Genomic DNA, 26315 nt, shown 5'->3' with positions numbered 1-26315 from the left:
CGTGGTGGTTTCTGTGTTTTTCCTAGGGTGACGATTTCAAGAAAACCATAGTAAACTATTGTCGAGTTATGTTCCTAGAATGTAGGACTGGGGTTAGAAACAAGCTGAGAGTGTTAAGATAGGAGGCTAAGTTAAGTGGGTAAATTATAAGAATATGATTACTGAGTTGCATTGTTGTTTTTCAAGATGGATCCAGGATGAGGTAGTGCCCATGCAAGCGGCGGTGATGGGGCAAGGCCCTCAGGTGCAAGTGTGACTGATTCTGACGCAATACTATGTAGCGTGGCTCAGTAAGTTATGGCTGAGATCGCTAGGAGCTCTAAAGAGTAGGGTGGCCCATCTGCAAGCCATGGGTGTTCTATAGAGAAGTTTACGAAAATGAATCCTCTTGCATTTTTAGGAGGAGTCGATCTTGCAGCCACCGAGAATTGGATGCAGGAGACTGAGAAAGTTTTGGTTATGTTACAGTGTACTGAAGAACAGATGGTCCTCTTTGCTACCTACAAACTAACGAGGCAGGCCGAGAGGTGGTGGACTGCTGTGAGACTTCTAGAGCAGCAGAGGACGACACCGATAGCCATGACATGGGATCAGTTTAAAGAATTATTCTTTGATAGATATTTTCCAACTACTATTAGGGACGCTAAAGTGGAGTTCTTGAGTCTGAAGTAGGGACAGTTATCATTCCAGTAGTATGCGGCTCATTTTATTGAGCTCTCTCATTTCACTTCGTATATTGCCCCTGATGAGGTGAAGAAAGCGAGACAATTTGAAAGAGGCTTGAGGCGAAGCATATTTAAGCAGGCGGTTGTGCTAAGGATCCAAGATTTTGCTGAGTTAGTCAATAGAGCAGCTTTGGCAAAGATTGGTGAGCGTTTGGATGCAGAGGAGCAGGGACAGAGGAAGAGATCTGCATCTTCAAGCTACTAGCAAGGTCCTAGATAGAATCAATGGAGGAGAGGAAACCATGGTAGAGGAAGGAGGCAGAAGATTGGAGGATGCGAGATGCAGACAGTGCAGGGTCCTCCTATCTGTCAGACTTGTGGAAGGAGACATTGGGGAGAGTATCGAGTAGGTGGAGTTGTTTGCTATCGCTGTGGTAGACTAGGGCATATGGTGTGAGACTGTCCTAAACCACCAAATACAGCTCCTACTCCCAGACCATATCGGGGAGGTTATTAGGCACCACTTGGGGGCCAGGAGAGGAATATGGCTCCAGCTAGAGTGTTCGCTCTGACGCCGAATGATGCTGAGATGACCAGTGACGTGGTGACAGGTATGGTTAGTATGTTTTATTTTAAATTTATTACATTGTTTGATTCAGGAGCCACACACTTGCTTGTGTCTTCGGAGTGCACTTGACTATGTGGGGCAAAAACACAATTATTAGACACTGAGTTGTTGGTATCTACACCGACCGGTTCAGTTGTGAGTTGTAGTAGGGTACTTCGGGAATGGCCAGTTGATATTCAAAGGGAAATTTTGTCTGCTGAACTGATAATGCTAGACATGCATGGGTTCGATGTAATCTTCTACATGGATTGGTTAGCAGCTAATTCTGCCAGTATAGATTGTCATTCACGAGAAGTGATATTCAAAACTCTAGCAAAAGTAGAATTCAGGTTCGTAGGGTCGCGAGTTCACCCCAGTTAGTTTCAGCTGTTCAGGCGAGGAGACTACGGCTGAGCGGTTGTGAAGGGTTTGTGACTTTTGTGAAGGAGATGTCAGAGAATGAATTGAAACTTGTTAGCACGCCTGTAGTAAAGAAGTTTACAAACATTTTTCTAGATGAATTACTAGGCTTGCCACTTGATCGTGAGATGGATTTTCCTATAGATCTACTTCCAGGTACACCGTCGATTTCTAAAGTACCTTACCGAATGGCACCAGCAGAGTTAGCAGAATTGAAGAATCAGCTACAAGATTTGTTTGATAAGGGCTTTATACAGCCTAGTGTATCTCCGTGGGGAGTTCCAGTTCTATTTGTGAAAAAGAAAGACGAGACTATAAGGATGTGTATCGATTATAAGGAGATTAATAAAGTGACAATCAAGAACAAGTATCCTCTACCCCGTATAGATGATTTGTTTGACCAGCTCCAGGGTACACGGGTGTATTCAAAGATTGACCTCAGATTAGGATATCATCAGGTAAAAGTGAAAGTAGAATACGTCTCGAAGATGGCCTTCAGGACCAGGTATGGGCATTATGAGTTCCTTGTTATGCCATTTGGTTTGATGAATGCTCCTACTATATTTATGGATTTGATGATAGGATTTTTCATCCATATTTAGATTAGTTTGTTGTTGTTTTTATTGATGATGTACTGGTCTATTTGAGGAGCTATGAGGAGCATGAGACGCACTTAAGGCAGGTTTTGCAGACGCTTCGGGAAAAGAAGTTGTACGCTAAGTTCAGTAAATGTGACTTCTGGCTTGAGAAGGTCGTGTTTTTAGGGCATGTTATCTCTCAAGAAGGTATTTCTGTGGATCCTAGTAAGATTGAGATCGTAGTGAACTGGGCTAGACCAAGGAACGTCTAGGAGATCAGGAGTTTCTTGGGGCTAGCTGGGTATTACCGTCATTTCGTTGAGGGATTCTCAGCATTTTTAGGGCCTCTAATACGACTTTGACTAGGAAGAATGTCATATTTGAGTGGGATGACAGCTGTAAGTAGAGTTTTCAGGAATTTAAGCAGAGGTTAGTCACAGCACTAGTGCTGATCATCCTGTCAGAAGGTGAGGGTTATGTCATTTACAGTGATGCGTCCTTGAAAGGACTTGGTTGTGTGTTGATGTAGCATGGTAGGGTAGTTGCATATGCTTTTAGCCAATTAAAAGAGTATGAAAAGAACTACCCTACTCATGATCTTAAATTGGCTGCAGTAGTACATGCATTGAAGATTTAGAGGCATTACTTGTATGGCGAGTGGTGTGAGATTTTTTTTTACCAAAGGAATTTAAAGTACTTTTTCACTTAGGGGGAACTGAATATGAGGCAAAGAAGATGGTTGGAGCTCATTAAGGATTTTGACTGCACTATCAGTTACCACCCAAGGAAGGCTAACGTGGTAGCTAATGCGTTGAGCAAAAAGTCTAGGGAATCAATGTTGGCAGCTATGGAGATCCAGTATCCAACCATGATGGATCTGGAGAGACTCGGCATCGAATTAGTTGAAAATGATCCTTAGGCATGTATCGCCGGTTTAGTAGTGCAACCTACTCTGCAGGAAAGAATTAAAGCTGCTCAGAAAGAAGACCCATAATTAGTAGAGATGATGGATAGAGTGCAGAGTGGTCAGGTGGAGGAATTCAGTATTGTAGATGATGGAACTTTGTGGTTCCGTTCCAAATTACGCATTCCTACTGATATTGAGATCAGGAAAACTATTTTAGAGGAGACTCACAAATCTTTGTATATGGTTCATCGCGGAGTACGAAGATGTATAGGGATCTGCGAGAGTCGTATTGGTGGAGTAGTATGAAGAAAGAGATTGCTGAGTATGTAGCCCAGTGTTTAACGTGCCAGCAGATAAAAGCTGAGCACTAGAGGCCGGTAGGGTAGTTGCAGCCATTATTTATCCCAGAGTGGAAGTGGGATCATATATCTATAGATTTTGTGTCAAGACTACCGATGGCGTTGCACGGCCAAAATGCCATTTGGGTTATTGTTGACCGTTTGACTAAGACTGCCCACTTTTTACCTATTAAGATTAGCTACTCCCTTAACAGGTTGGCAGGAATTTACATTCAGGAGAGAGTTGGTTCACATGGGGTGCCAATATCTATTGTGTCAGATCGAGACCCACGCTTTACATCACATTTTTGGAGGAGCTTGCAGGAAGCTCTAGGGTCTCAGTTATCGTTTAGCATGACATTCCATCCTCAGTCAAATGGGCAGACTGAGAGGATGATACAGATATTAGAGGATATGCTTCAAGTGTGCGTATTAGATTTTGGGGGTAGTTGGACTCAGTTCATGCCGCTGGTGGAGTTTGCGTATAATAACATTTATCAGACTAGCATTGACATGGCACCGTTTGAAGCACTATATGGTAGAAGATGTCGTTCTCCTTTATTCTAGGATGAGTTGGGTGAGCGGCGTGTTGTGGGGCCAGAGCTGGTACAGCAAGTGTGTGATTAAGTTTGACTTATCAGAGATAGAATTAGCACAGCTCAGTGTCGATAGAAGAGTTATGCTGATAACCACTGGAATTCTTTTGGGGATCATGTATTTTTGAAGTTAGCTCTGTTGAAAAGGGTTAAAAGATTTGGAAGGAAAGGTAAATTTAGCCCTAGGTTTATCGATCCATTTGAAATTCTAGATAAAGTGGGGCCGGTTGCCTATAGGTTACGTATTCCACGTTTCCATGTTGAGGAAGTACGTCCCAAACCCTTCTCATATTATCAACTATGGTTAATTAGAGCTCAGTGATTCACTGGTGTATGAGGAGGTACCAGTACAGATTTTGGATAGGTAAGTGTAGGAGTTACGTAACAAAAAGATTCCTCTAGTAAATGTTTTGTGAAGGAATAATGTAGTGGAGGAGGCTTCTTAGGAATCCGAGGAGTAGATAAAGCAGAAGTATTCAAAATTATTTCAAGAAGATTAAGTAGTTAGGTAATATTTCTTTTACAGGTACATGTAATAGTTAGTAAGTAGTATTTTAGTTTTGAGGGAATTTTCTTTTGTGTATGTAATCTTTTAGAACTCAGAATGTAACCACAATATTCCTCCGCCATAAGTGAGGGCAAGTAATAAAATAAGTAGACCGTTTTGCTTTTAAGGGATGATGAGTTATATGAATAGTAAATTTCGATGACAAAATTTTATAAGGAGGGAAGAATATAATAACCCAAGGAATTTAATCAGGGCCTCGTTGACAAACACAGGGATTCGTCGATGAGGAGATAGCAAGAGACTGTTTTCCAAGTTCTGAATTTTACCGATGAGGAGTTGGTATTCGTCGACGAACCTTCTTCTTGACCTCGTCAACGAGGTGATGTGGCTCGTCGACGAAGCCCATGGTATAAATAGTACATATCTTGGATTTTTATGCAAAAAAATCAACAGAAATTCTCTCTCTCTCTCCTCTCTACGGTTTCTCTCTCCTCTCTGTTCAATTTCGACTCCGTTGTTTGTCGGATCGACGATCCGAGGTTACCACGACGCTCTTGGGGAAGTTCTCTTTAAGTCTTCTGGAGCGGATAGTCGGTGGGACTGAGTTAAATTTCATCCCAGATTAAGGGTAATAATTTTTATTCAAAATTAGGCTTTCCAACAATTGTAGGAAATGTAGTAGACGTAGAAATAATGATATTTTATTCTGGGATATATGGTTTTCAGGGTGTTGACCAAGGAACCCAGCGGGTATTGAGTTGATTGTTTCAGGGGCTCTTTCAGGAATTAGGTAAGGTGAAGAAGTGTGGACGCCCCTGGTGTACGGACCAGGTCTGGTAGACCCATCGAACCTACAGACTGTACTTTTGACTTGGTAGTGGTCAACCAACCATTGTTAGGTCCCACCTTCGGGCCACACAACCCAGTCATGTGGGGGCAATACATGACAACAGTTAGTTAACCTACCAGGGTTGTTTTCTTATTATTATTATTATTATTATTATTGTATGAGATGGATTATGCTTAAAGAAATCCTATATGTTTTGTTATGCTATGATTATACATGTTTTTCTCAGAAATGATACATACAGTTTTATTGGTTATGTTTATGTATATGATTATACGTATATCACAGAAAAGCTCATGATGCCACACACTAGTATTAGTTTATTTTCCTTACTAAGAGGTGTCTCACCCCTAATTATATTATCATCTCAAGAGCCTCTAATAGGAGAGCGGATAAAGTTCTGCTGAGATAGATACAGCTGATCTACCCTTTCTAAAGGGTAAGTGTTTTGATAGAGTCAGATGGATTTTGGGCAACGGCCCTAAGATTGGTTTTGACTGTTTGAGATGTATATGATGGTTATAGTAACTCTGGTATTGTGTTAAATAATACGATGGAATGTATATGATTTTATGTTTCCTGCTGTTTATGCTTTCGTACTATAATGTATCCCTGGTACCTACAGGTTTAGGTTGATTATGATCTGCTGATTATGTGATATTGGTTTTATTATACTATGATATGAAAAAATATATTTGGAAATTAAACAGGTCGTTACACAGAGTGTCAGAATATTTTTCCAAAATATACATACACAACCATTCCCAAAATACCCTCATCTGGACCTAGGGACTACTTAAAAATAACTCCCCAAAATACTCACCCTACAGATAGGGCAGTACTGTAGTCCCCTCTACCTGTGAGCCTGATCTACTCGCCCAGCTGGATCACTTGAAAAATGTTAAATCACTAGGATGAGACAACGCTCAGTAAGACGAAATATGCTATTACTAGTGTGTGGTAGGTGAGTTTACATATTTATAAAACTAATTTGGAAATACCATAAATAATTGAGTCTGAGAAACACCTATAAATATTACAATATAACTCATACCTAGGTTGCTTAACATAAACTGATTTTCTGAATATTCTATTTATAATACTTCTAATATTCAAAGGTATATCTATGGTTTCTGTAAATTTGGATATATATATATATATATATATATATAATAAATGAGAAAATTTCCCTAGATGGATAACTGAAAGTCATGATTAAACCCCTCACTACAAGGTTATGCAGCCCGCAGGCGGGACCTATACTAGTTGGCTGACCAGGGTAAGTCAATTGAACTCCGAAAGTTAGATCAGCCTCCTCAACCCTAACTGATGGGGAGCCTATCCACAACATAGGCACGATCGACTGCTAATATCCACATACTATTTAAGTTATGTGGTTGCACTCTGAACTGAATATAGCTATGGTACCATGCTCTGCCGACTAAATCTGGTCCATTAGGGTCTAATACTATATATGTAACTGATGATTCTATAATGCTATTTTTCCATGATTTTGGAAAAATCATAACATTACAAAACTGATCTAAAAATATAAGTAACTGTCTGAATATTTAATTTGTGTATATTTGTATATTTGTCTGTGCATCTGATAATTTGGGTGTTATGGTACTAAAATCATGGTGTTCTGAAACTGTTGAAAATATATGTTTCTATTCATATGTTGTAAATCTTGTTTCTAAATATACTGTATAATTTCTATTTGTATTTGTACTGTAAATTCATCATTCTATAATATATATATATATATATATATATATATATATATATATCCCATGATATTTTCTGCTAATATACTATAAAACATGGTATTTGTAGCTACATAAATATTGTGCTAATTTGCTATAAACTCATGCCACATGATTTAAATAAATAAATTCACATGTTCTAAAATCTGTATTTTCTACTATACAAATATTTTATAATTTGAATAATAATAATAATCTGATAAAACATGTAATTTCTGCTGATAATCATACTAAAATTCCTAGCATAGCATATTTCCCTTACCTGACTATTTGAGTATTATCTACTATTTACAATCCCACGTGTGCAGCATTTATAATTTCAACATCCTAAAATAACACGTATAATTTCCCAATCAAACAACTGAATTAACCTAAATAATTATCATATACATATTTACTAAATCCACATATGCACAAATCCTAAACTATAATCCATATATCATTTTACCTAGGTTCCTAAAATACCACCAACTGGGTCCTAAAACACCCTATTCCTAGAAATATAATATCCTAATTTTACTTCACAAAACCCCAGTATATTCGCATATAATGCAGAATCTGACTTCAAATGAATTGGGTAATACTGAAAATACTCAAATATTCAACTTACCTTGATTTTGGAGTGGTACCCAAGTTGGCCTAACCAACGATCTACTCCAGCAGACTTGAAGAGAATATTACCAGGAGTAGTGTGGCGGCTTCCAATCATCGAACCGACGAAAATCAAAGCCAAAATCGTAGAGAGAAGGGGATAGGGTCGGTTTTTAGAGAGAGAAAGGGTTTGCTGCATGATTTTCTCGCTAAAAACCTAGATTAGGCATATTTATAATCCCGGATTCGTCGACGAGACACGTCATGTCGTCGACGAGTCCACGCAGGGAATTCGTCGCCAAACCCGAACCCCTCGTCAACAAACTTCAGGCTCTACAAAACCCCCTCTCGATAAATTCTCATCAGCGAGACACATGTCCACGTCAACGAGCCCAAGAAGGATACTCGTTAACGAGAAGCTTGCGTTCGTCGATGAGACCCTTTTAAAATTTTCCTGTGCCTCCCTTTTCTTTTATTATTTAATTACCATAATTCTACGGGTCTCTACAACATCTTTATACTCCTCATTTGCAAATCAATTGCAACTTTGAGAGAGCTTGATTTCTTGTGTTGTGTGCTCATTTATATAGTATTGTTACAGCTTAAACTTTCACCTTGCATACTCTTTTGAAAATATTTCTTCAGAGTTAGCTTAGAGAGTTTTCCTATATCATTTCATATTGATAAATATTATTTGGAAAAATCTCATTCTTGCTTGGGAGTCTTTAGCATCTTCATTGCTAGACTCAAGAGCTATACGTTGTGCTTATTACTAAACAATTTCTTTTGAGCTGTATCAAATATCTCTTGCACTTAATCTTGAAAATAATATTTGGAGATAATTTTTTAAAGCATGATCTTTGAAGTGTTCTTGATATACATATTTTGTTAACTCAAAGATCAATATCTCTCACATATTTCATAAACTATTTTTGGAGAGATATTTGCACATATTCTCAACTGAGCATAAATCTTTATCATACTAGAGTGCATTTGAGCTTATTATTGTACATTATTTGCTTGTATTAGAAGCATTACAATTGTACACAAATTATTTGATTTTTTGTTGTATTCTCCATGTGTGGTCGAAAGTGGGAGACTTGCCCTGTGAAAAGTCCTTAATTGCTCAGACTCAGTTATGTGAGCATTGGATTGGTTCAAACTCAGTTAAGAGAATTAGGTGCACCAACTTGTAAGGTGTTGTAAATGGTGTCACTCCACCCATGAAGTGAGCAACTAGTGAAATCCTCTTGCTTGTGAGCTTGAGGCAGGGACGTAGGCAGTATATTGGCCGAACCCCGATAACATATTATGTTTCTATTTTTAATTTCTTGCACTTTATATTCTTGCACATGGATGTTATATTTGATAAATTGTGAATGTTGCGCATGATTTAATTTCTGCATATTATATTTATTTGCACATTAGTATATGCTTAGAAAACCCTAGGTTGTGTATTACCGCTGCTGGTTTGGTTGAACCTAGGAATACATATTTAATACCCAATTCACCCCCCTCTTGGGAATACACCAATTCCAACAATTGGTATCAGAGTTTCGTTGCATAAACTTAAATGTTTTTGTAAAAGATCCCAATGATTCAAATTGGTGCATCCCTATTCAGCGAAGGATAGTCACCTACTAGCCCTACATTGTTTTGTGGTGTAAACTACATCCACTGGAAAATTAGAATGAGCGTTTTTATAAAATCTATGGACTGGAGGGTCTGGCAGGTGATTGTTAAGGGAATTCATATGCCTTTGAATGAAAATGATACTAACTTAATGCATGCAAATTCAATATTCATGGACATGCTATATTGCGCTTTAGATTCTAACCTTTTTATTGAGATTATGGCATGTAAAAGTACAAAAGATATATGGGATGAGCTGGAAAGGAAATATGAAAAGATCAAGGAAAAAGAGACCACCACTACGAAAATGTCAAGTTTAAATGTTCAAGAGGTGGTAAATCATGAGCTAATAGCATTAGCTGACGATGAGATATATGATTCCCATCCTACCTCAATTGATGATTCATCTATTGAATATTGTGATACATCATGTGTTGAATCATCCTATCGAATTTTGTGATAATACTATTGATGATTCATGCGATACTTATTGTGAAAAATCTTGTGATGAATCATATGATGAATTATATGATGAAAGCATGTCCTCACATGAAAAACTAGAAAATGTTTTATTGAAAATGCATAAGCTTGTAGTAAGAGTGTCTAAGAAGAAAACATTTCTTATAATCGTGAATAAAAGGATAGCAAAGTAGTTAAAGGAAATAAGAGGATATTATGCTAGTCTGGAAAAGAAAAAGATTAAGAGAATTTTGAAAATTATCTATTTGAATGGAAAGATTTGGGATGATCCTTGCATCAAAAATGAAAAGAATAATCATATCAAACCCTTCAGAGTTAAAAAGAGAAATATTTTCAAAAAGGGTTCATGCTTTGTTCATCATACCCACAGTCATGCCTCATCATGTAAAAATGAAACAAATAAACAAGGTGCAAGAGGTATGAACAAAGAAATGTTATGGTTGGTTAGGAAGGCAAACCTCTCAGAACCTAAGGAAAAATGGATTCCAATAGGAATTAAAAAATTATTTTAAATCTTTCCTTAGTTCCTAGGATTAGGGATTGTGATGACTAATGGCTTAGGGAGTGGTATGTGCTTAAAATGTAAAAACTTAGTATATGCATCCACAAATTTTTATATACTAAGAATCCGAGATAATTAAGCCAATGTTCAAATTCGGGCAAAATATCCAACCTAAACGTAATACATAAATATCAAAATGATTGGTTATAATATGAAAAAAATTGGCTAATGTAAGCAAGATAAATCTACTTCCAAATGGACAGGGCATCTTTGCCTGGTAAATAATTTCAAATGCTTAACTCAATACTTAAATATAAACAACTTAAGTTAAGCAGTTGTTGTCCATTGCACAAAATTGAGCTTTAAGGAATTCATCTTGTCATATATTATTCTTCCCTAAAGACATTTTTTGAACATAAAGGCCTTGATAAAAAACTTAGTCATTATTTCGGACATGAGCACTGACCTTCACAAATTCCTATTCTACCCAGTGCTTAATTTAAAGACATCCTTCCTGAATCAAATTAGAGGAATCCTTTAAGGGATTCAAGTTTTATTATTAAATCAAAATGTTCTCTTTGAACCTTAAATATAAAAATCCTCTATTTTGATGCATCATCTCCTCCATAGGAAATCCTTACTAAACCACAATCATATTCAGTAAGGTTTCTCCCATTCCTTGGCTTGTATCCTTGCTCATGATTATAATCACGTCTAAAGGATACTTTCCATTGTTCAAAGAGCATTGTTCATAAAATTCGTATACTCCTAAATGCTCTTTGGTAAGATGGGTTGGACAATTTACAAGCACGAAAATATTTTAAGAGTATTCTGAATGATTTTCTGAACTTAAAGGAAATTTAATCTTTAAGAGTATTCATTCAAATTCCCTTCAGTAGCTCTCAAACTTTATATAAAATCATTTAGAACTTCATCTTCATGAATTAAGTTAAACGGCTAATATGATTGCTTTAGGCTTCAATTTAGATTATGGAACAGAATTCATAGAAACCTATGCACAAATAGTAGAAATTCAAAGCCATTCTAACTTGGGCCTCTCACGATTTGAAATTCATAAGAAAAGAGGTGGAAGTAGGCTTATGACCCTAAAAAATATGGTTTGTGACTTTTTGGTCCTCTAAGCCCATGCTTCCAAAGCCAAGTTCAAGTCATTGAAAACCTTAAGAATCCTTGGCTAAGAATTTGTAGGATTGAAAAGGCATAAGATAGCAAGAACGCACAACTCAGAGGGAGCACTTCTCTTTAAAATTTTAACTCTATAAAATGCTCTTATAGTCATACTACATGTCTATATGCCTTTATGAACAGCATTGCAAATGATTATCCATAATGCATTAAAAGATTAAGTTTTCTTGATGGATAGCTTCTAGTTTATGAAATGTTGATTGAACTACTGAAATGCATGCTTGTATGGAAGGTCAATTGCATGGCTAATACAATATCTTGTGTATTGCATGTTGGTAGTGGATATAGGTTCTTGCATGCTTAACTTGAATTATAAATTGCCTGTTTGAAGCTATCAGGTACAGGTTTTATGAGAAAATGTCAAATTTATAGATAGCATGCTGCCGAAATTTTGAAAAATTTTCCTAAAATAAAATCATGTACAAAGATAATTATGATAAAATAAATGCTAAAACTAAATAAATATTAAATTCCATCATTGCATAATCATTGAGAATATTCAGGAGAGGTGAGCTCCATCCCTAGGAAAAGAGCATAACGAACTCATATGCATCACTTTCATTTCTTGAATATTGAGGCTTGTTTTAGAAAACCTGGAACATCATATACAACTCTTAAGCCTCTACGAATAGATATGGTCTGTTCTCAGGTTTATGAACTCTTGTGCATGCCTTAATATTTATTTTTTGATGCATGTGAGAATTATATGGATGATTATACTATTTGCATAATAAAGTGAAACAATCTTGATCCAGTATATTTGCCTTTTAAGAAACCTAAAATGATTGCTTATACTACTTGACTGGTTTTTCCTTGATAATTATAAGCACTTTATTTCATCTAAGCTTGAATTCAAATTGAAAGGGGGAGCATCTAAAATTAAATCACATCCTATTTTTGCTCACCCTATCTTTGGCTTAGACTAATTGCTTATTGTGGTCCATATGCTTAGCAAAATAAAATCCCTTCCACCCACAGTAAATCACTAACTTATAGCATCTAGGTTCGTATTCAAATTCATAGGGGTAGCTTCTAAAAATAAGATTCTATCTTACTTTTCTCACCAAATTTTTTTGGCCTAGATTTGATTTGAATCCATTGTGGCTTGCGCATAAATGTAATGTTCTTCTTGAAAACCATAATTTGGAATCTGTTGTGCCACAATCATCTATTGTGCCATATGATCTTGCCTTTGAATTGTCTATCTTTAAGTTTCTTATGGATCTATTTTTTTGGTCATGAGTTGTTTTGTGCTTAAATGTTCACAAGAAAAATTTTTCTTTCCCAAACTTTATATTAAAGTTTCTTTTTTAGCAAGCACCCCCCAATACCTTTTGCAAACATCAAACGGGGAATTTTTAGTTAAATGTTTTATTTTTTGGCAAGAAACATTTTCAAATCTAAAATTCTTATCTCTTGCCTTACTATTTTTATATATGTTTTCAAATTACATTGCTAGTTCATTTATTCATACATAAAAATGCATGCTAACTAGCTAGACCGAGTTTATACTCAAATACAAAATTGCAATTTATGGCTTTTGAAGGTATTTTTCATAGGTTAATTGCAAATGCATTTTGACCACATGGTTCATGTATCACAAAGTATATTGTTCGCCACCTGCTAACTAGGTGACCTCCTACATAACTAGATGATTTTGTCACCCGATGATTGTATGATCTTTGTCACCTTAACCTCTTTTCACCTCTATAACCCCGTACTATCCTATATGATCACACAACAGATCTTTTGCGATTTGAGGTTAGATTTCTAGGGTTGTTTCTTCACCATGCTTTATTTAAAGCCCCTTTTCCCCCTCTCTTTTCTTAGTTATAGTTTTGTTCCCATTCTAGCAGGCTTTAGCTTCGCTTCCTTTCTCTCTCTCTCTCTCTCTCTCTCTCTCTCTCTCTCTCTCTCTCTCTCTCTCTCTCTCTTACTTCTTTGTGGTAGAAATTACAATTGTCTAAATACAGGCTATGAGCTCCATGGAAGAGTTATTTGATTCTTTGCTATTGGAGGGAGAAATCGTCCCTTCTTCTTTGACTGCTTCTTTAAAGGTGACTTTGGCAAAAGGGCTTTGAGATTTTCTTTAATTCTCTCTATTGGGGTTTTACTTCAATCAAATGAGGCACAAGTGAAATCCTTTCTCACTAGGGTTGTTAGGATTGAAGTGATGTCTACCATCTTCCTATTTTATCAACAAGTCAATTGCCAAACTCTTGATGTTCCTTTGTTTGGCTTATAGGGAGCATAACAATTGTCATGAGATCCTTGCTAACAAAGCAAGTTATCTCATTAAAATGAGTTTTTGAGGTCTAGCCTAGAATCTCAAAGTGGCTAGTACTTTTAGATCAATGATCAACAATATAAAGATACTGAAGAACTAGCAAGGCATGAGATAGAAACTAAAGTCATTTGAGATATGATGAACTCTTCATCATTGCTTATTACTCAACACTTTGATGTTACATAGGAGAAGAAGGTGAGGCTTTTAGGGATTAAGGATCGCCTCCAAGCTTTGAGTGACGAGGTTTTCAAGGTGAAGATGACAATCGTTGGCCATGAGGACTCCATTTGATGGTTACAATACTCATCTACCCTCATGCAGCTACTGGGAGAATTAGAATAGGTTTTTCTTTTTCTTTTTTTTTTTAAAAAAATTTATTTTTTTTCATCTTGTACTTTTTTAGCTAAGTCCTAAGCACTGGCTGAAGTTTGTAACCTTGAATAGATTGAATAGGAGTATGATTTTTTTGGAATTGGTGTATTCCCAAGAGGGAGGGGATGAATTGGATATTTAAAACTTCTTCTTAGGTCAACTAACCAACAGTAGGATAACACAACCTAGAGTCATCTAAGCATTTTCCAATAACACAGATGAACTACTAAGCAAATATTTAACCTAATAAACCAATCTCAGTATTATCAATCATTTAATGTATGAAAAAAATAAAAGCTACACCAAATATGTTATCGGGGTTCGGTCACGTCCCCACCTCAAGCTCACAAGTAAGAGGATTCCACTATGGCTCGCTTAATGGGTGGAGCGGCACTTAATACAACACTTTATAGGATGGTGCACCTAGTTCTCCTAACTGGGTTTGAATCAATCCGAGACTTTTCACAAGGCAAGTCTCACTCTTTCGATCACACGTCGGGAATACAATCAATAAAATATTTGTGTACAAATAAATTGTTTCTAAAATAAGCTGATGTGTACAACAATAAGCTTAATATGCACTCATGTATGATATGAAAATAAGCTCAATGTGAGTATGGTGATTTCCTCACAAAATAACCTTTGTATAAAGATGTTTATGATAAGTGCTTAAAGATTTTAACCCAATTAAGAAATCCCTCCAAAAATATTTTTCTAAATAAAGTGTTGGAGAATGTAGGGTTTATGGCTCAAAAATATTTTTGCAAGCACAAGCAAGTGAACCTTTGAATCTTGTCGTGGATGTGCAAGATTCATAAGCAAGAAATAGTTTTTCTCCAAAAATGTTTATTAATGAAAATATATGGAGAAAACTTAGGATTTACTCTCAAGATAATGATTTTAAAAAGAATGAGATAAGAGAGGATAAGCAATATGATTTGTAAAAAATAAAATGCCCAAGATAAAAAATACTCTCTTGAAAATGATTTTTTGAATAAATAACAAAGAGAGGATGAAAAACTAGCTTCAGAAGATGAAAATATGATATATAAATTTCAAAGGATTTTCTAATTAATCATTGTGCTAATTTTGAGTGATGAGGGGGTATATATAGACTTGGGTGAAAATATGACCATTGGGGCACGAAGGTCATTTTAGAGAAAGATTAATGATGTTTAATTAAAATTAACGTCGTTTACCAAATGACCAACCTGAGAGGTTCCGTCTACCATATTCAAGATTTGGTCAACCATATTGTTATGTTTGGTAAACCATGGTAATTTTCAACTAAGTTTTTGGTCAACCGTCTTAGGGCGATTTTGAACACGTTCGAGGTTCGATCAACTAAGACAAGTTCAGTTGACCATTTTCTAAGGTTCGGTCGACCAAGGCAGTTTTGAACTAATGGTTCGGTCAACCAAGTTGTTGGGGGTTAAACGTGCCAGTTCGATCGATCGTGGAAGGCACGTTCATTTCAGAACGGTCGACTGAGTGAAGTCAATATGTTGACTTCTAGTCGGTTCGATTGACTGAGACATTTATACTGCCAAGGGTTCGGTCGACCAAAACTTTGACTTTGGTAAACTTTCTTAGTTCGGTCGACCAAGGTCAAATGACCTTGCGATGGTTGGTCGACCGAGGCTTTTAATTAAACCCAAAAACCTAGCGTCGGTGGACCAAAGTCATTCTTGCCCCAATTTTGACCCTAAATTCTTTTTGAAATCCTTGTGAATAAGTTATAGTATTTTAGATTAAGGGTATTGTGTCCTAAGGTCAGTTTATGACATTTGTTTGATTTCCTATGGTCAATCTATGGTCAACTGAGCTTATCATTCACCTCATGCATGTCATGCATTATTACAGACCAAATATAAAACAAAATGCAATACAAATGAAATTTAAATGTCTTCAATCTTCTTTACTCTTGTAACTTCCTTGGAATGCGTCAAATGATATGGTCTTTATGTTCCTCCTGACTTCCATCTCTTCCTTATGTGTGTGCTAAAGTATTAAGTCTGCTTCAAGTACTGAATACACACATAAGCAACTTGCGGTTTGTCATAATCAAAACCAGGGATCAAACTCAAAAAGTCAACAGATTTGGTTGCATCTCTCGTTATAACCTTATCTACCTGACCATATGGTTAGCCAATTGTTAGGGTGCTATTCGTTTTGAGTTTTTCCCCGCTTTCAATGGAATATTGCCCCAATTTTATTTGCTATGGGGCGTTTCATCTTAACTCCCCATGTGAGTGCTTCACCTTTAGCAATTTCTCTGATCATTTGTGAAAGATTGGGTGATGAATGATTCACCTTGCCTCAAAATGGTTTGTCTTATGCAAGATTGCCTTTTGCTTAAGCAGTTTCCATGTAGTTCCTTGAGTAAATAACTTAACTGAGCAGTTATGGCCACATTCCAAGACGGTGCACAAAAATTGCATGAGCAAAAGGTCTAGCTATGAGTATTGTGAGTGTTTGAAAACAAAGAATGCATTAAAACAATGAAATAATGTTGCAAGAATATGTGTGATATATACTATTCGTTATTGTATATGATATTCTCATATTAACATTTTTCGTGAGTAAGTTCATTATTTTGGTACAAAAGTAGTTAAATTGATTTTACTTGAATGAGCCAAGGATGTTTTTCACTATTTTTGCTTAAGCATTAAACTCGGCATGCATAATTAAATATCGAATAATGCGCATGCTCTTGCTTTATTTGAAAACAATGAAATATAATAATTTGTTTACTTGTAAAAATTTTAAATTCATAACTTGAAAATTTTTCCAAAAAATCAAAAATTAACTTTTTAAAATTTGAAAAATTGTTTACTAAAAGCATATACTGCTAATTGGGACGAACTCACCCCCAAGCAGTGAAAAGGAGTTTGTGCAGCAAATCGGTGCCAGCCTACACAAATCCTGGATAAGCAATGAGCAGGCCAGCAAAGGAGGATTCTAGCAAGGAAAATAGGCATAAAGAGAAAAATGTCATCATTCTTACGACAAGGCAGAACGATGACATGCCTCCTTAACCAGACATTCTCTCTGCGTTTTAGCAACGCTAACATTAACAAATCCTCTCCCTCTCCTCGTCACCACACTCTGCACTCTGTCATCACCTCCCCGGTAAGCTTCTCTCACTCTCTCCTGCTCTCACCTCCTCTGCCATGGTAGGACTCGCATTTTATCTGGCAACCTGTTGCTGAATGCGTTCGTCGCTGCTCGACCTAGGGTGGTTGGCGCCTCCATTCGAGCAACTCAGTTCTTGGGTTCTTTTCGAAGTCTGTAGGAGCTGGGGGAATGGGTTCTGTTCGGGACTCTGTATCGTATCTCTCGCAACGTGAAGCCGCAGAGATCGACGAGATCCTCATGGGTCCTCTCGGCTTCAGCGTCGATCAGTTGATGGTCAGTGTTGTTTGTATTCATTTATTTGTTATTTTTCCCATTGAACTCTTCTTACGGTATATTTTTTCTCCCAATGATCGTAATTGTAGGAATTGGCTGGTTTGAGCGTGGCCACATCCATAGCGGAGGTAAGTGTTTTGAGGGTACTCTGAATTTCAGCTTGTTGCTTCTTTTTTACATTTGAACAAGTTACGTATTTGCTTATCAGTTGGACATGAAGTGAAACTCATTTGTCTAAAGGTGAACTAAATTATCCAATAAAGTATGTTAGATCACTTGAATAGGCATTAATCAGTTATGTTTTACGGATCTCAATTAGGAACTTTGTGGGATAGTTAAGTTAGGGTTTTGTGTTTTTCTCTTTGGAAGTTCAATTACTCCACTGTCTTCTGCTCGTAATTTGAAAATTGGTCCACTGTTTTGTCTTACTAAGGCTAGTTTAAACTTTTTTTTTTTTTTTTTTTGGGGTCTCTGCTCACTACTATTGTTCCGTTACTATTGGTAACCACGTGTCCAAATTGTTTGAGGCTTCTTGTACACTGGGGTTTTGAGGAGTGGCTCAGGGGAGAAGGCTAGCGAGTTTGTGTGTGATTGTCATTTATTGTTGGATGAGTTTTGTGAGCAGTATGGATATAATTCAAATTCCTTAGAGCTTGTGGATGGAATTTTCCACGAGTCAGCGAATCTTTTAGAGGGTTTGGAAGGGTTCTTATTTTCAAGGATGATAGGTTGGGTAGAGACCGGCATGCGGCAGATCCCAAAGGAGATGATATTTTTTTAACTCCTGTCTTCCCCAAGGAGGTTAGTGGAATGGATATTAATGCTCAAGAACTCTTGGAAAACATAGGCTTGTGGTTGTCTATTCTTGGGACAAGTAGTTAGGGCATGGATTTTGCTAAGAGTAAGATGAAAAAAAGTCAACACAAGCTAGCCAATTTAAAGTTCCTCATAAATTATGACGGAGGGGGATTGAAAGGGGTCTTCTTGATTTATTTGCATTTGTTTATTTCATTTTATTGTTCTTGATTTTTCTTTAATATATATATATATATATATATATATATTCTAGTTATGATAACTAGACATCCTTCTTTAGATTGTAATTATTTATTCTCTTTCTTAGTAAATTTATTTTGCTAGCCAAAAAATGGGAATTACATCCCCAATTTATTTTGTTGATCTGTTGTTGAAATACAAGGCCATGATTTCATTTCCATGGACATTTTGAAGTCATCTATGCTAAACACCAGACTAGGGTAAAGTTTATGATATTATTTGTGGCTTTTGTGCAATCAATTTTAATGGTCGTTGCATTTGAATAATTGAACGCGCTCTTTGCTAATCTTTGTGCATTCCTTGTTCAATATATGTGATGCTTGTGAAGTTATGGGTGGATCGTGATCATTGATAACCCTGTTTGATTTGTGAAAAAGATTGACCCTTTAATGAGATCTCTAAGAATGAGTAGGATTTCTAAGAATAGGGTGCTATAGAAACTTTTTGGATAGTTAAGAATGTCATAAGCATACATTCTGGATTGGCCTATGAGTTACCTAGGGATCCCCTTCGGGGATAACCCTAGAGTAGCGGATTTTTGGAATCCGGTAATGAAAAGGGTGACTAAGAGGTTAGATGGTTGGAAGGGGACTCTTTTCTCTTTAAGGGGTAATATAATCTTGATCTAGGCTTTTCTTTCTAGCATTCCTTTATATTTCTTGCTTGTATTTAGGATTTTCATGAGGATTGCTAGCAAGCTTGAGAGAATCATAAGAGCCTTTCTGTGCTTTGGTGGGGGGATCATAGGACCACTTAGTCAGTTGTGGTGAGGTTTGTAGGTCAAAAAAGGAGGGATGGTTGGGTCTAGGGAAGTTAGTGTCTAAAAACGCGATTCTTTTAGCTAAATGGCTGAGATGTTTCCCTTTAGAAGAATTGTCCCTTTGTCATAGGGTAATAAGAAGTAAGTTTGGGTTGGATGTGAATGAGTGGGTTAGGAATGTTAGTTTAAAATGTTCGTCAGAAAGTTCGTGGAGGTCCATTTCTCAGATCCCTCACACTAAACTTGAGGTGGGGAGGGGCTGTCAAATCCGATTTTGGAAAGACCCTTGGCTGGTAATGCATCCTTATCCTTTTCATCCCCTTGTCTTTTTCGATTAAGCTTCGAGCAAAATAAAGCTATTTCTTTCTTTGTTGGAGATTTGAGTAGTCCATTGGTTTCCTAGAATCTCCATTTTAACAGATCTCTTAATGATAGGGAGATGGTAGAGCTATCTTCTTTGTTATTGTTATTGAATGGGAGCGTGGTCTTAAATTTCCACGAAATTGTCGAAATTTCCACGAAATTGTTGAAATTTCCATCGAAATTTCTAATTTCCGTCACCCTCAAAATTGAAATGGCAGTCAATTTCTGTCAAAATCTCAACGAATCATCCGAAATTTATCGAAATCTCGAAATTTTAGAGAAACTTGTCGAAATTTTAACTATACGATGAAATCTCGTCAGAATTCAAATGAGAAATTTAGGAGTGAAGTGAAATTTCAATCTTAATTTATTTTATTTATTTTATCAAAACAACCTAAAATAACTTGGGAGGAGATAGTGAGTAAGGATTTAATATCCTTGAATCTATCAAAAGAAATGGTCCATAATCGCATAAATTGGTGGAAAAAGGATTCATATAGCCGACCCCACCTAGTGGGGCTAAGGTTTGGTTTTGTTGTTGTTGTTTATCGAAACAAAAGATTATTACAAGTTCTTTTGAAATTGTATGAAAAAATAAACTTATAGTAACATTTTATTTAACCATTCATGTCTAAATTATCATTATTTGTCTAATAAATAATATTTAAATGATTTGTGAATTTCATTTGTATTAAGTGAATATGTTTAATGTATATTATCTTACAAACACGTTTGTTACACAAACTATTTTATAACTTTTCCACCTCATACAAAACATAGATGTATTTAATTTCTAATATATTAGTCCTAAAACTTTATTATTATGTTTGTTAACCATTTCTAAAGTTTCACAAAGAATTCCATGCTTTACTACTAATTTCTATTATTTTTTCAAATCGAAATCGAAATTGACATCGAAATCAAAATTTCCGTCAAAAGTTCCATACTTTTGGAGCTTCGAAATTTGAATTGAAATCGAAATTTAAGACCTTGAATGGGAGTAATTTTTCATCGGGGAGGGGTGTTTTGTCCTAGTCTTTGGATCAGTTGGGAGTGTTTTCTTGTAAATCTTTTTTTAATTCTTGACTCACTCCAATTCTTCTTTCCCACACTATAGTTTCATCTGGAAGTCTAAGGTTCCACCAAAAATTAAGGCTTTCACTCGGTTGGTTGTGCTTAGTAAAATTAATACTAATAACTTGCGGCAAATTAGGAGATCTTTGATGGCTATTTCTCCTGATGTATGTGTGCTTTGTTACTAAAATTCTGAGAGGGCTTCTCATCTTCTTTTGCACTGTGAATTTTGTTCGAGGATTTGGAACATGCTTTTTGATATTTCTAGAGACAGCTGGGTTTGCCCTTCTTCAGTTGGTGAATTGTTAGCTGTTTCCTTCAAAGGCTTTGGTAGGAGAAAGGACAAAGCAGTCCTACGGAAGTGTGGAATATTCACAGTTTTATGGGGGTTATGGTTGGAGCATAATGCAAGGATATTCAGTCGGAAGAGACTACATGGGGTGCTGGTTTGGTAAAAAGTCAGTATTTGGCCTCACTGTGGTGTGCTGGTCTGGGTTTTTTTTCAGAGGAATTAGTTTCCTCTAGTTACATAGAAATTGGAGGAACATTTTGGAATTCTTATTTATTACTTTTTGGTATTTTTTAGCTCTTTTTACTGGATAATTCCAGGCCTTTTTTTTTTTTGGGGGGGGGGGGGATGTCTTCTCCCTCGTGTAAATTCTCTTCCTATGAATGAAATTTTCTTTTGCTATAAAAAAAAGGAATATCATAAGCATATGATCATTTGTTGGTTGTTAAGATGTAAAAACCAAATTTAAGTTTTGTGATCCCTTTACAAGTGAAACTGTTTCTTTTGGCAGGTTTACAGGTCTAGTGAGTATAATCGCGTTCTTGCTCTTTGTGGTCCAGGAAATAACGGTGGTGATGGTATGGTAGCAGCACGCCATTTGCATCACTTTGGATATAAACCATTTGTTTGTTATCCAAAGCGTACTTCTAAGCCTCTTTACGCGGGTCTGGTCACTCAGGTATTGGGATGGAACTCGAGTTGAGACCATTTATTTGTGTTCTCTATTGAGTGCTTATTTGGTGTAGTAGTAATTTTGTAGATGGAATCACTGTCAGTCCCTTTCCTATCAGTGGAGGATCTGCCTTCGGACCTATCAAATGACTTTGACATTATAATAGATGCGATGTTTGGATTCTCTTTCCATGGTAAACATTCATTTTTGCAATCATTCAATGTATACTATCTTTAAAAACACAAAATGCACTAGCCCTCTTAAAATGTTGTGTTGACTTTAATGTTCTCGTAAAGTTTTGTTACTAGCAATAATAGTTTACAGTCTTTTCTTAATTTTGACCATGTGAATGTGTCCAGTTCTGCTAAGTTTTGCCCATCTTACAATGGATTGGATGATCTTATTTCGCGTCATTTATTTTCAGTCAACTACTTTTAAGCCTTTGTTTTCAACTTAGTCTATGTATTTGTTGGTGTGTTACCCACAAATTCTTACCACAAAATTTTTTTTTTTTGGGGGTAGTTTCTATATATCCCAATTCCCAACTATCCTAATTTATTTATTTTACTTTGTTTCTCATTGGAGATTGAGATGAGAGCAACATCTTCCACCACATCTTCTCACATACTCCACATTTGCGTTTTGGTAAATCCTTGTGCATTCGTCTCTTATCTTGTGTTCCAATGCCTCATTTGGAATTTGGAATTGGAATGATTGGGATTTGGAATCTAGTTATTTCCATTCCCAAAGTTCAATGCTTTGGGAATCATTCACTCCCACTTGTGTTTAGATCATTTAAGTTGGTGTCTGAAACATGAGGAAATAGAAGATATTTTTTAATGTTTTTTTAGATAGAAAAGAAGATATAGTTAGAGAGAGAATATACAATCAGTGCGAGGATACTGAATCTTCAAAAAGAAAAAGTAACAAATAAAAGAACAAAAAGGAAAAAGATGAAAAAACAACTAAAAAACAAACACTAGAATCAGCCAAGAAAATGCCTTTTAAACCCTTCCCATGGTTCACCAACCACTTCAATTTAGATAATTCCCTTTGACCCTTTTTCATCTTGGATTTACATCATCAAGCCTAACGCAATTTCCTCCATGACCGAACAAATTGAAGCCTAAGTTATCCAACAAACTCTTATATTTAAAGGTCCTTCCTAGAAATTCTTGGGGCTGGAGTGGGCAGAATTCCCTCTTTTTGTTTTTGCTCTTTGTTAGAAACATCATCCTCAAAAATACTAATTCCATCTAAACCTTCTAGAGGAGGCAGTGACACATAAGATAAATCCTTAAGACAATCAGATGAAAGAGTAATAATGTTGATATCGAATTTGATCTGAAAGTAAGCCCCCATCACAATCAAAATCACTGCTGTGTGCACTGTCATCATCTGCAACATCCCCCTGTGTGCACTGTCATCATCTGCAACATCCCCCTATCTCTTACTATCCTTGCAAGTATTAGCCTTCTTATCGACTCCTCCACTGTACTTAACCCGCCTTTTGAATCCCTCTTAAGTTTTTTTATTTTTCTTTCCCACCAGATGAATCTTGAATTTATTTAAGATGTTTCTTCATTTCAAAACCCATTTGCACTCCCCTTATGGCAAACATAAACCTTTTGACCCCTCAGATTATCTGAATTTGCTCCTTTACCATTTGAAATTCTGTATGAACCACAATAAAATCCTGAATTTTATTCTCGCTAGAAATATTGTTTTTAGATGAAGCTCCCCTGATTTCATCCTTGAAACCCCCCCTACTAGCACAGTTGTCAAATTGAGATTTGAATCATGAATGGAAATTCCAATTTTGAGAATCATGAATCGAGAATTGAATTGTAAGATTTGGTACAAATTTCCAAAATCAATTCTAAATGGCATGCACAATCACATTTCACGTGTATGATTTCCTTGAACAAATAAAAGTAAAGGAATGAGTCAAGAAATATTAATTTAAAAAATGAACATTATGTTGTTTAAGGGAAGGAATCGAGAAAAAAAAAAGAGAACTTTTGGTGTTTATCAACAATTAAAAAAAAACATTTTGAAAGTGAAGGTGTAGTCCCAAGAGGGGGGGTGAATTGGGTTTACAAAAATTTTTTTAAGTGTTTTTCTGAATTTTCAACCTTTTGTAAACTTAAGCAAACACACAAGAATGACTTAATTTTAAATCAACCACAATCCAAACACAAGCCAAATACCAATCACAAACCAAACAATATTCAATCAACCAATCACAATACTTAACCAAATTGTGAAAGCTTGCAACACTTTCTTATTTCAGCATTTGCTAAATTTCAGTTTGTAGCCCTGTATGAATGATTTTTTAAGCTCTTCTTTTAATCAAGATTTCCGCAAGCGATTAATCAACGTACTCCCTTTAAGGTTTCTGCAAACGATTAACCAATGTACTTTCTTAAATTAAAAGGTCTTTTCAATCTCAGTTTTCAGCAATCCTGCACTTTGAAACACAATTTGTATATGCTGAAATTTAAATAGAAAAGGGTAGAGAGAGTGAGACCGAGATTTTTTACGAGGTTCGGCTTATCCCTAGCCTACGTCCTTGCCTTAGGCAAGACCACCTAAGGATTCCACTAACACCTTCCTTTGCGGGCGGAACAAACCGTTTACAACCCTCCTTTAGGGTGGAGCCCCCTCTCCAAGCGATACCCCACGCTCAGTTACAACGATCCAATGACCTGAACTGTCAAAGAAACAAGAAACAAGAAACAAGAAACAATTTCTTTTGTACAAAGAATGCTTTCAGATAGAGCTGGTTAGTACAATTGAAAGCACTATATACTTCAAAAACAAATATCAAAAGAAATAGAATTGAAGCTCAAGAACAAATTCACTGGAATACTTCTCTAGATGGAAATCAGCAATTCAGATGTTTAGAGATTAGAGAAGATTGATTAGCACTTCAGAGAAACTCAGCAATTCTCAGTATCAAAGAGTGAGCAAGAGAGCTTTTGAGAGAGCAAGAGAGCTTTTAGCTTGAGAGAAAATTTTTCAATGCTTGGTGTGAGTTTAATTAGAGAAAACATGTATTTATAGGCTCAAAAAGGTTAATTTGTGTTGCCCTAGTTTACTTAGAGTGTTTCCCAAGTTTTTTCAAAATTTGGGACACAAGAAACTTAAATTTGAATGTTAAAACTTATAAAAAATATAGCCGTTAACAGTGCTCAGGTGCCTAAGGTTCCTTAAAACAGTGAAATTTTTAACTGAAAACAGGGTCAGGCGCTTGAGGTGACAAAGGTCAGTCGCCTGAGCCTACACTGCCTCTTTAGAAATTCATCAGGGAAATCTTCAGGCGCCTGAGCTTATTCTTCAGTCGCCTGAACAGATAAAAATTCTGATTTTCAAGTTATTTTTCAAAACCACTTAGCCCCCTTGCTTTGTCACTTTAAAAATCATTTTTCGGGGCTTTTAAAACAAGGTCTCTACATCCATGACAACCCCTAATGAGCTTCAAACCATTTCCACATGATATTTAGTATGAAGTACTTACATAGGTTATCCTATAGCCTTAATCACTCTAAGCTTGTAGTCTTCATATTAGTTTTTGTTTTGAATCGTCGTAGACTTTGAGCTTGAGTCAACTTTAGGTTTCCCATGGTTTGAAATCGCGGTCATGGGTGACTTTGCATAACGGTTGCAGGTGTTGCGGGACGCAAGAGATGCGGGTGTTACGTAACAGGAAGCGGGCGTAACGGACGTGAATTTTTTTCACGTATGCACAATCGTGCCAAAATCGAAAAATAAGCAAGAAATCCATTAATACATGATTTTTAATGAATTTTAAAGGTCTTCATTAAACCTAGAAATGTTTTTTGATAGGCATTATGATTTTTATATTAATTTTAGTGCGCTGTTTACAGAAAAAAAATATTTTTTTTATAATTTACATTACTTTAATGAGTAAAAAGATGTAGAAATGTAATTAAAATGAAGAATCAATTAATTAAAACATAAAGTTACTAAAAATGAGTCAATAGACTCAATACTCAATATACACAATACATATACATGAATACAATATTACAAATTTATAACATAACAGTATAACACATGTCACCACCAAAAAGAATGACGTGGTGGGTCTTCATAATTTGCATCTGTATCTCGAGATTGGGATTGGAAATTATCTCCCCATCCTTGTGGAAATACATAGTTGAATAAACCCAAGTTTGCGTCATTTTGTTGTTGCTCCTCAAAATATACTGGTGATGAAAATTCAATTGATATGTGAGGTGCATAATCTCCTCGTTGACCATATCCTGAATAATGTCCATAAGTTGGGGCTGGGGTTGGCTCTGGGTAGTGTGTAGAATAGGACTCACTATGAGATGATGGATATGTTGGATGAGATCCATAT

At 36.1% G+C, this 26315-nt stretch overlaps 2 protein-coding genes across 6 annotated transcripts in view; both read left to right on the top strand.

Annotated features, from left to right (window-relative positions):
- The first annotated feature begins 378 nt into the window (after positions 1 to 378).
- LOC131162687 (uncharacterized) lies at positions 379 to 930 on the top strand. Its single transcript, XM_058119294.1, has 2 exons — positions 379 to 540; positions 694 to 930. Exons 1-2 carry the CDS (start codon positions 379 to 381, stop codon positions 928 to 930), a joined length of 399 nt encoding a protein of 132 aa, XP_057975277.1.
- A 16236-nt stretch (positions 931 to 17166) lies between these two features.
- The window catches only part of LOC131162050 (pyridoxine/pyridoxamine 5'-phosphate oxidase 1, chloroplastic), a 36550-nt gene continuing 27401 nt past the window's right edge, over positions 17167 to 26315 (top strand). For 2 of the 5 annotated variants that reach the window (XM_058118165.1, XM_058118166.1), the window contains exons 1-5: positions 17224 to 17434; positions 17540 to 17713; positions 17803 to 17841; positions 21767 to 21934; positions 22016 to 22121. In XM_058118165.1, the coding sequence (XP_057974148.1) occupies positions 17294 to 17434; positions 17540 to 17713; positions 17803 to 17841; positions 21767 to 21934; positions 22016 to 22121 (628 nt within the window). In that variant the 5' untranslated portion in view covers positions 17224 to 17293. Of the gene's footprint in view, positions 17435 to 17539; positions 17714 to 17802; positions 17842 to 21766; positions 21935 to 22015; positions 22122 to 26315 lie in introns of all 5 variants that reach the window. The other 3 variants (XM_058118169.1, XM_058118168.1, XM_058118167.1) reach the window with 3 other exon arrangements.

The sequence above is a fragment of the Malania oleifera genome, chromosome 8, assembly GCF_029873635.1.
Source record: "Malania oleifera isolate guangnan ecotype guangnan chromosome 8, ASM2987363v1, whole genome shotgun sequence".
NCBI classification, from domain to species: Eukaryota; Viridiplantae; Streptophyta; class Magnoliopsida; order Santalales; family Ximeniaceae; genus Malania; species Malania oleifera.
The sequence above is the reverse complement of the archived record's forward strand: the minus strand, read 5'-3'. Positions and strand labels throughout refer to the sequence as shown.